At 48.6% G+C, this 10,935-nt stretch overlaps 1 protein-coding gene across 1 annotated transcript; it reads right to left on the bottom strand.

Moving 5' to 3' along the window:
* Positions 1-204: 204 nt before the first annotated feature.
* Positions 205-9,002, bottom strand: SPINK4 (serine peptidase inhibitor, Kazal type 4). Its single transcript, XM_025360369.1, has 4 exons — positions 8,903-9,002; positions 3,986-4,026; positions 2,420-2,532; positions 205-325 (listed from the first exon to the last, which is right to left on the bottom strand). The coding sequence occupies exons 1-4, from the start codon at positions 8,961-8,963 to the stop codon at positions 313-315; spliced, it is 228 nt and encodes a 75-aa protein (XP_025216154.1). The 5' UTR covers positions 8,964-9,002; the 3' UTR covers positions 205-312.
* Positions 9,003-10,935: the final 1,933 nt, after the last annotated feature.

Consider the following 10,935-nt stretch of genomic DNA (forward strand, 5'->3'; position numbering starts at 1 on the left):
GGGACTGGCCTCTTAGGCAGGCGGAAGATAACTGGGACCTCTGAGGGGACATGTGATGGGGTTGAGGAGCACCAGAGGGATGGAGAGAAGCTGGACATCAAATTCAGAGTAGAGGGGACAATGCGAGATCCACCTTGTATCCCCTCTGCAACCAGTGTCCCCAGAGACACTGATCACTTCACTGAGTTGGGCTGGATTTTTTATTTCGTGTCATATCCTCTCCCTGCCCACCACTGTTCTCCAGCCTGACACTTCATGGCTTGAGGTGCTCCTGTGGGATCAGCATTTGCCATCTTTCACGATCTGGATGTCCTATTTGGTTTTTCTAGGATCAAAGAAGACAGGCATGAGGCTACCTTCTCAGGAGCTGTAGTGTACCATTCAGGGACCTGGCATAGTCTATCCAGACATCCTGCTGAGCGTTGCCCACATATGCAGTGTACGGATACAGGGCAGATCCCAAGCGTCCATGGTCACATCCTTCTACAGCTTTTCCTTTTTGCACACCCTCCCGCTGGGGGATTTCAGCTTCCTGGGGTTTCAACCACCAGTACATGCTGATGGCTGCCAAATCTGTCTCCAGCTCGGACCTATCCTACCTGTTCATGCAGTTGTCCATATCCAGTGGGATGTCCTAGGGGCTCAACTGTCCACAAACATCATTGCCCCCCACAGAACTGGTGCAGACCCCCAGACCACCCATCTCAGCACATGGAACCACTGGCCGCCCAAGCCCACAAATCAGAAACCAGTATGCTGCCTCCTTCCCCTCAGCCTTTACATCCAATCACATACCAAGCCTGTCAATCCCACTCCCAATGTGTCTCCTAACCATGAGTCTTCAATTAGCATGATCTTTCTCTAAGCTAGGACAACATCCTCATGTTCCTTATATTTCCTCAAATACAAACTTTCACGTCTATCCAGAGCTTTGCAGCTTCTTTTTTTTTTTTTTTTTTTTTTTGAGACGGAGTCTCGCTCTGTCACCCAGGCTGGAGTGCAGTGGCCGGATCTCAGCTCGTTGCAAGCTCCGCCTCCTGGGTTTACGCCATTCTCCTGCCTCAGCCTCCCAAGTAGCTGGGACTACAGGCGCCTGCCACCTCGCCCGGCTAAGTTTTTGTATTTTTAGTAGAGACGGGGTTTCACTGTATTAGCCAGGATGGTCTTGATCTCCTGACCTTGTGATCCGCCCATCTCGGCCTCCCAAAGTGCTGGGATTACAGGCTTGAGCCACCGTGCCCGGCCGCTTTGCAGCTTCTGAGGACTTTCTTCACTTCCATGGTCTCATTTAGTTCTCAGGATCATAGAAGATGGGTTTTATTGATGAAGAAACTAAGCCAATAGGTGATCTGATGTAGCGAGGTCATGTTCCAGCCCTGCTCATCTCTCTGGACTCACTTCTTGCCTCTCCCCCATTCTCCCTTAAACTTTATACTCCAACATGTCCAACTTCTTATATTTCTTCAAATGTAAACTTTCTTTCCCTTGTAGACCTTTTCAAACTCATCTACTTGGAATTATCTTCCCTTGCTCCTTTTTCCTAGCTAATTTCTACTTATTCCTCAGGGTTGAGCTCAGGAGTTAACATCCTCCGGGCAGTCTTCCCTGGCCTTGCCTCTTCCCTGCTCCCATGACATCCTATGTGCCCCACTGATCCCTTAGAATTCTGTGTTGAAGGCCGGGCACAGTGGCTCATGCCTGTAATCCCAGCACTTTGGGAGGCCAAGGCAGGCGGATCACTTGAGGTCGGGAGTTTGAGACCAGCCTGGCCAATATGGTGAAACCTATGTCTTCTAAAAATACAAAAAAAAAAAAAAAAAAAAAAAAGCCAGATGTGGTGATGGGTGCCTGTAATCCCAGCTATTTGGAAGGCTGAGGTAGGAGAATACTTAAACCCAGGAGGCGGAGGTTGCAATGTGCCAAGATTGTGCCACTGCACTCCAGCCTGGGTGACAGCGAGAGTCCGTCTCGGGGGAAAAAAAAAAAAAAATTCTGTGCTGCAATTGGCTGACTATCAAGCCTGGCTTCCCCCTTACACCAATTGTATGTTCCAGGAGGATAGTGATGCTGTCTAACTTATGCTCTGTTCTAGCCCCAGTGCCTAGCACATAGTAAATGCTCAATAAATAATTGCTGGATAGACAAATGAAAGAACAAATGAGGTCACTTGGTCAGGACAGAACAAGGAAAAGGGTTTCTGCCCCTACTCCCTACCCGCCACCAGCTTCTAGATTTCTGCTTGGAACCATGTGCCTTCTTTGAGTTAATCTGGTGCTCATTCTATTAGGGGCACATGTTGGAGGACTCTTCTCAGGTCAAGCATGTATGAAGGAAGAAGCAGGTCAAGTCTTGCTCCTTTCAAACTGTGCACCAGAGATGGGGCCCACCCAAGCAAGCAGGGGTTGTGGGGTGGACTTATATCCGGGCCAAGCAGAGTTGGCATTCATTCGTATATGTGAGCCCATCAGTGCCACAGACCAGGTTGGAGGTCTGGGAACAGGTTGGAGACTCTACCATGTGTTCACAGATGGGCTGTGGAAGAGAAGGGAGGGAGAGGGCTCAGGGATTCAGAGGCAGTGGGGAGAGATACAGGGGTTCTACTCGGAGTCAGAGGGGCTCCAGTGAGGTATCAGAGTCAAGAAGGCCCCAGTGTGGGTCCAGTGAAGATGAAACCAACCACTCAGGGCCCCTTGGTGTGTTTGCTTATATATGTGTGTGCATGACCACGTGTGCGCCTATGGCTGGATGTGTACATATGTGTACCCGTGTCTCTGGAGCCTGGGTGTGCAGGCATTCAAGCGTATGCCTGTGTTTATGTGTATGTGTGTGGAGTGAGTTTGTGCCCTCAAGCACCTGGGGACTGGTTCACACCAGTCAGAACTAATCAGAACTTCTGCTGCTGATCCCATTGAAGACCCCAGGATACAGAACCACCCGTCATTCCCAGGAGGCCCCTCTCTCCCTGGTGGCTCCTGAGCTCTCCCTGGCCTGCATGATCTATCAGGCCCATGTCAGAAAGGTTGCCAAGGGTGGGAAGGCTGAAGAAAGGGGACAGAGCTTGGGGTTTAATCGAGGCTGTCTGAAAGGGTTTTAGGACAGGCCTGAGGTCAAGGTGAGAACTCAGTCAGGACTGGCATTAGCGCCTGAGACAGGGATAGGGTGAGAAAGGTGGTGCGGTGCAACTGTGAAGGCTCGAACCCTAGAAACCTGAATTTTGCCACTGATTAGCTGTATAACCTTAATTGAGGTATTTCCACTCTCTGAGTCTCAATTTCCTCATCTGTCAAAATTATAATAGTGGTGTTCCTCCCACATAGGGTTAATTGAAATAATGTATGTAAAGTATTTGGCTTTTTGGCACTGAATAAGTGGGGCTGGATTCTGATGGGATGACAGGGAGGATGCTAGGCTGTGGGTGGGAAGGTAGCTGCGACCCTCCTCATTCCACTATGTGAAGGGGCAATCTCAAGGGTCTCAAGGATGCCAGCACCACTGCCTTCTGGTCACTGGGGGCATCAGACCGAGGGCCAAGGTGGAATCAGGATTCGGGGACAACTTGGTGTTGAGACAATCAGATGGAATGTGGTGGGAGGAGGCTGGCACACTCCACAGGTGCTTTCAGTGTGCTAAGCTCCCCTCTTTGGCCTGAACTCCGTGGCCTGCCTGTCTGCACTATACAGAGCAGAGTGCACACCCTGTCCTGCTAAGCCTGGGTAGGGAGATCTCACTGATGGAAGGGGCCTTGGAGACCAGGTGGGGGACATCACAAGGGCTTTGGGCCAATCTTGGGACTTGGGTGAGGTGACTGGGCCTACTCAGCTTTGGGGGCTAATCTGGGGAATGTGCAGGCCAGGAGGCCACCTTGGACACCTGAGAGCCATTGAAGGTATCTGAGCAGGATCGTGGAGAATAACTGGTTTCTCAGCGTGGATGAGAGGACTCCTCTCGGCAGAGGGAAGGTGAGAACAGCACGCAGCTGCCTTACCATTCTTGAGAAAGGGAGCTTTCCTGCTGCCACTGGCCCTTCTGAGACACAAAGAGGCAAGAATTAGATGATACCAGCTCTAGACCCCAGGTCTAGGGGTCTGAGGACTGCTTCTCCTTCAGGGAGCTTGGTCCAGCAACTACCCAACCTGGAATTCCTCAAGGAAAGGTGATGAGCCACCAGACAATGGGGTTGCCAGAAAACTGATGTGATTTTGGGTTCCATAAACAGAGACAGAAATTTAAAAATTAGGAAGGTGACAGTCCAGCCTATTCCTCGTTAGTTAGATCCCGCTGGAGATGTTGTGTCCCATATAATAATTATAAAATAATAATTCAGCAGTTATTATGTGCCAGGCATTGAGAACACATGATTTTAACTCCTCTCCATCCCTCTTACTGCTGTATAACAGAGGGAAGAAAGGAGATAGCAGTGGATGCTGTGTTCTGCCACCAAGAGCCCTCCCACAAGACTGAGGCACTCATTTCCCCAGCTGCCAGGAATATTGACCACTCACTGCAAGTCCCTTCCTAGGAATTACCCTCAGAGAATGGAGCTGCCTTGCCCAAGGCTACATCCTCTACCCAGGAACAGCCGATATCCCATGTCGGGTTGATGTGGTTACAAAGGCCCTGATCCCCTTGTCCAGAGCTGCCTGTAGGATCATCTGAAGCCTCTGTTGCACTGCATGGAAGTCAACTTCCCTCATCCTTCATGGATGTTACTCCCATGAACGCTCGCCAGTAAATTGCATGTATCTGAGAATCTGTTTTCTGGGGCATAGGTCAGTTTAACCATCTATGAAAGAGGCTCAGAGGTGATGCAAAGCAGTTTAAGGCAGAGCTAGGATTTGCACACCTGTCTGTTGCAGTCCAGAGCCTGACTCTTTCAACATACACCGGTGTGCCCCTCAAGGTCTGGCTGAAGTGCTTATAGGACATGAGCAAACTGTGATGTGACTGACAAGCGTGATGGGTGGATGAGGGAACTAGAGCCATGTCTAATGGCACAGGTGGAAGGAAGGGCGTTTATGTAAATTACAGAAGGGCAGGATGCTCCCTAAAGTCTCTGAAGGGCTATCCTGGGGCTGAGGGAGAGATGGACTCTTTTCAACCTCACAGAGCAGAGCCCACCTCTGTGAGGAGGCTGCAGGGAAGCAGGTTTGGGTTCCATATGAAGCAGAATTTTCTCTCAGTGGGAGCTATGCCACAGTGAAAGAAGCTATCTCCAGAAGTAATGAGTTTCCCATTACTGCAGGTGTGCAAGGCAATGTAGTTTTATATTTTCCTGGAGATGCTATTACAAGATATTTCCACAGAGAGCGGGAAACAGAAACTTAGACTAAGTCACCCCTGATGTGCTGTTTAAGGCTGGCACTGGGGTATCAAAATGCAAACCTAGATTTGTCACTGAACTGCTTAAAACCCTTCCATGTCAAATTGCCCAAACTGAAAGTGATCCAAATGTCCTTCAACAGGAGAATGGATAAATACAATGGGACACTACTCAACAATTAAAACAAGCAACTGATACATGCAATAACATGGCTGAATCTCAAAAATAGTTTGCTGAGCAAAAGAAACCCGACACAAAAGATTATATACCCTATGATTCCATTTATGTGAAATCCTAGAACAGGCCAACTAATCTATGATGGAAAAAAATCACATTGGGAGGCTGAGGATCACTTGAAACCAGGAGTTTGAGACCAGCCTGGGCAACATAGCAAGACCCCGTCCCTACAAAAAATTTAACAATTAGGGCAGGTTGCAGTAGCGCACACCTGTAATCTCAGCACTTTGGGAGGCCGAGGCGGGTGAATCACCTGAAGTCAGGAGTTCAAGACCAGCCTGACCAACATGGTGAAACCCCATCTCTACTAAATATACAAAAATTTGCTGGGCATGGTGATGCACACCTATAATCCCAGCTACTTAGGAGGCTGAGGCAGGAGAATCACTTGAACCCAGTAGGCAGAGATTGCAGTGAGTCGAGATTGTGCCATTGGACTCCAATCTGGGTAACAGAGCAAAACTCCGTCTCAAAAATAAATAAATAAATAAATAAATATACATTTTAAAAAATTTAAAAATTAGCTGAGTGTGATGGCACGCACCTGTAGTCTCAGCTACTTGTGAGGCTGAGATAGGAGGATTGTTTGAATCCAGGAGGTTGAAGCTGCAGTGAGCTATGATTGCACCACTGCACTCCAGCCTGGGCAACAGAGTGAGACTTTGTCTCTTAAAAAAAAAAAAGAGTCAGAGCACTGGGATGGGGACAGGGATTGACTGACATAGGGGAATTTCTGGGGCTATGGAAATGTTTTGTATTTATTTTTCTTTCCCAAGTCCTTGTCTCAAGATGTCCTGTATCTTGATGGGGGTTTGGGTTACACGAGTGTATGCATTGTCAAGACTCATTGATAAGATTCAGCGAGTGATAAGATTTGTGCATTTCTTGCTGTTTAACTGTTAGGGAAAAGAAAATCATTTAAAAAATATAAAGCCCTTCCATGGTTCCCCGTCCTGATCACTAAGCCTCCCTATGGACCTGAGCTGCTGAGTCTTATGTTCAGGGCACTGTGTGAGCTGACCCCAAACTTACTTCTTGGGCTCACTTTCTAGTATACCTCTTCACACCCCAGCTATTCCTCTCTGCTCACAGGTCCTGGATTGGGCTCTGCTTTGGCTCATGCCATGTCCCTTTCCTGAAATGTCCTCATCTCTGCTCTCCTCCCACCGAATTGTACTCTCCTTTCAAGGCTTGATGCTGCCCTCAGTAAAGCTGCCTTTATGTCTCGCAGTTTCCTGAGCAGATCTGGATAGAGGGTTCTTTCACACCACCATGTACTGTCCCACTCACTGGGTCACCCCACCTCCCTATTCACCTGAGCTCCTTGGGGTTCCTTTATGTCTGCCCTTGTGCAGCACTTGGTTCAATGTCCCACACTGTGGGTGTTCAGGAATTGAATACTAAAGTGCATTGGTGTAATCCCAGCACTTTGGGAAGCTGAGGTGGGCAAATCTTGGGGTCAGAAGTTCGAGACCAGCCTGGCCAACACGGTGAAACCCCGTCTCTACTAAAAATACAAAAATTAGCTGAGTGTGATGGCGCATGCCTATAATCCCAGCTACTCAGGAGGCTGTCAGGATAATTGCTTGAACCTGGGAGGTGGAGGTTGCAGTGAGTCAAGATTGCGCCACTGCACTCCAGCCTGGGTGACAGAGCAAGACTCCGTCTTGAAAAAAAAAAAAAATTTTTTTAATTAAAAAAAATTAAAGTGTATTGGGAGGAGGGAGTGTTCAGAACTCTATGATGTCAGAGTTTCTTCCTGGGGGATGTGGGGGAAATTTGCATTTACCCCCAGGCTGCCCTTGACCTTGACCCAAAGTGCCCCCTCCTCACTCAGCCCAGGCAGTAATCTGAAATGTGCAAAAACCAAAAACAAAAACAAACAAACAAAAACCAAACTTCTTCAGACCAGGTTCTTCAGTGTTCCCAGCTGCTCAAGGAGTACATAGGTGTAGGTGCCAGGCTGGGCATAAGCAGGCTGGGCGTAAGCAGGCTGGGCGTAAGCAGGCTGGGTGTAAGCAGGCTGCTCCTGAACAGGCCCCCAGACCCATTTCCCTTTCCCCCATGCCCAGGTCTGTTTCCAGCTGGGGAAATGGATGTGGGACTGGCCATGAGGTCAGTGGCCCTGGGATCCTGCCAGGCGTTGCCTTATAACGTATAGCTTTTGTCCAGATGGGTCCTAACTGGTCTCCGCGCTTCCCTGTTCGGTTTATTCTCAATATACCGACCAGAGCAACCCTTGAAAGACATAACTCTCTGCTCAAAGCCTTCGGTGCCTCCCATTTTAGTGAGAGGAAAAGCCAAGTTCCTGCGCTGGCCAACAAGGTCTTTCTGGGTATAGTTCCCAGTTGCCCTTCTCATCTCCTCTCCTATCACTCCGTACCGCATCCCCTCCTGCCACAGCGGTCTTACAGTATCTCAGTCACTCCAGGCATGCTCCTGCCTCAGGTCCTTTGCACCTGAGCTGTTCCCTCTGCCTGGAAGCTTCTTCTCCCAGATATCCACATGGCTTAGTCCCTCATCTCCTTTAAGCTTTGCTCAAACATCGGACTCTCAGAGAGACCTCTCCTGATTTGAAATTGCAACCCCCTTCCAGTGCCCATCACCCTGCCAAGTGTTTTTTCCTTAACTTTTATCACCTTCTAACATACTGTTCAACATACATTGTAACCATCTTCTTTATTGCCTTTCCCCTTTTCCTCTACCCCATTGGATTTATGCTCCATTAGGACCGTGCTTTTTCTGTTTGGGTCACTAATCTATCTTAAGGGCTCAGAACAGTGCCTGACATGGTAGCTGTGAGATTGCAGGGATGGCCCAGACCCTGAGGGGGCCCCACCCCAGGTATATGTGTCCAGTCCTGGGAAAGGGCTCTGTCATGCTCACATGGCTGCCCAAGTCCCAAACCACAGCCTTTCAGAGAGATTGGGAGCTCAGAAGACCTAGGCCGGGTCTCTCTTAGCACCCACCACCCTGCAGCCAGCATACTTGTCAATCTCTCCTGACAGCTGGTACCCACCTGCTCCCTTCTGCCCCTACAACTTCCAGCCCGATAGTTGCTCAGTGCAGCTTTGAACTGGAACAATCCCCTCCTTTGCAGCTGGAGAAACTGAGGCCCCAAGAGGGTAGGGGACTTTGGCAACTCTGCGCCAGAGTCAGGATTTGGACCCGTTTCTTTTCTCCCAGCCCAGAACTTCCCCCACCACAGTGGAGGGTGCATATGTAGAATGAAGGTACATGGAAAAACCTGGGGCCTCACAGGGTGCTCCAGGCCCTGCTTCTGCTCTCACCCCAAGCTCACCTACCAACACAAAGCCACAGAGAATCCAGGTTCTGCCCACTCACCCCTGTCCACAACAAGGAGGGCAGCCAAGGCCAGGGTGACTACCCACTGGTGGATGGCCATGCTGATCCCGGGATGGTGTAGCCTGAGTTGGCTGGGACCTGGGCCTGGGGAAGGATGGGTGCCTATTTATAGTGCCGCTCCCCTAATCTTATCTAAGGCCAGATGGAGAGGCCAGAGTTAATCTCTGCACACGGGCATCTGGAAAGGGCTTGGTCTAGGTAGAGATGCTGAGCTTTTGATGAGATGGGGCCGTGGCCATGGGGCTGGCAGGTTTCCAGAGTAACAAAAAGTTTGGACAACTTGCAAAGCTGACTCCAGTCTGAGGGTTGGAGCAAGGAGAGGAAAGTTGAAGTAGAAAGAGAAAGAGAGAGAGAGTTCAAGGCAGAGAGAAATGGAAAGGGATAGAGAAAGACAGAGGAAAAAAGCAACTGGAAGATGACAGGAGGCAGAGAAGGGGGCTGGAGCCTGGATTCCTTTGCCAGTGCCTCCAGCAACCAACTCTGGGACCTCAGTAGAGCCACTCTTCTTACCTGGGCCTCAGATCACCCATGCACAAAATAGAGATGATAATTTAGGCTCTGCCTTTCTCCCAGGCTGCTGTGAGGACGGGGGCGGTGATAGCAGATGGGAAAACATTTTGCAGAATATGAAATAAGCTGTAAATGTAAGCAGAAATGATTGTTTTTACTTACTTTTATTTCACTTTTTTTTTGTACCACAAAGTGGGCACATCTAAATGCAAAACAAAGGCAAAATAAAACATTAAAAGGAAGATGCCTTCTTGTTTTGCAGGTATTATGTGTTCATTTGCATTTTCTTATTTTTTTTTTTTTTTTGAGATAGAGTCTCATACTGTCACCCGGGCTGGTGTGCCTGGCATGATCTCGGCTGGCTGCAACCCCTGCCTCCTGGGTTCAAGAGATTCTCCTGCCTCAGCCTCCTGAGTGGCTAGGATTACAGGCGCCTGCCACCTGCCCAGCTAATTTTTTGTATTTTTAGTAGAGACTGGGTTTCACTATGTTGGCCAGGCTGGTCTCGAACTCCTGACCTCGTGATCCGCCTGCCTTGGCCTCCCAAAGTGCTGGGATTACAGGCATGAGCCACCGCACGCGGCCTCATCTGCATCTTCATAGGTTAAATAAAGACAAGATTCTTTTAAAGAAAAATCAATATCTAAAACTCCCCCATATTTACACAGTATACATTAATAAGTAATTTGGTATTTGCTCTCAAAGAATTTCTGATTTATAAAATAAATTTTATTTACATACACATTTCTCTAATTCATCTAGATCAGTGTTTTTCAGCTCTATCTGCAGATTGGATTTCCCGGGGCGGGGCAAGGGGGAATACAGATGCTGAGCTTCGCTCTGAAATACTTAAATCAGAATCTGTGTTTATTTTTTAAAGAAAAACTTTATTTCGAAAGATTTCAAGCCTACAGATAAGTTGCAAGAATATTATAATGACAAGGTGAAGGATTCTTGTTTGAGGACAGCCCCAGCCAGGTGCGGTGACTGATGCCTGTAATCCTAACACTTGGTAGGCTGAGGCAGGAGGATTGCTTGAGCCCAGAAGTTAGAGACCAGCCTGGGCAATATAGAAAGACCCCAGCTCTACAAAAAAAAAAAAAAAATTGTTTTTAATTAAAAAAAAAAGAACAGTCTCTTTGGGGACACAAGCCAGTCAGTTACCTCTACAGACCCACAGAAGCCCCAGATTTGTGGCCAAGACTAGCTTGAGGCCCCCAGTGATCCTTGACTCAGCTTCAAGATCCTTCTGTTCCTCCTTAGGAAACTGCACAGTCCCAGGGATGCCTCTGAGGCAGGTGGCAGCTATCTTTCCATTGCTTAGGCAGGAAGAGCAAATATTTAATGATGACTTCCTGTCCTAAAGCAAAAACGTCATCTTATAAAAGGGGAGTTGGACTTTAAAGGTCATCTTGGGGCCAGGCACCAAGGCTCACACCTGTAATTCCAGCACTTTGGGAGGAGGCTGAGGGGGGTGCTTGACTTGAGGTCAGGAGTTTGAG

The sequence above is a fragment of the Theropithecus gelada genome, chromosome 15, assembly GCF_003255815.1.
Source record: "Theropithecus gelada isolate Dixy chromosome 15, Tgel_1.0, whole genome shotgun sequence".
In the NCBI taxonomy this organism is placed as follows: domain Eukaryota; kingdom Metazoa; phylum Chordata; class Mammalia; order Primates; family Cercopithecidae; genus Theropithecus; species Theropithecus gelada.

Excerpts from the sequence above, each read along its gene's own strand:
- SPINK4 (XM_025360369.1), bottom strand. The coding sequence starts at position 8,963 with ATGGCCATCCACCAGTGGGTAGTCACCCTGGCCTTGGCTGCCCTCCTT. Across the intron at positions 4,027-8,902 it reads CCTCCTTGTTGTGGACAGGG|AAGGGCCAGTGGCAGCAGGA; the intron begins GTGAGTGGGCAG and ends TTTGTGTCTCAG. Across the intron at positions 2,533-3,985 it reads AGCTCCCTTTCTCAAGAATG|CCCATCTGTGAACACATGGT; the intron begins GTAAGGCAGCTG and ends TCTCTTCCACAG.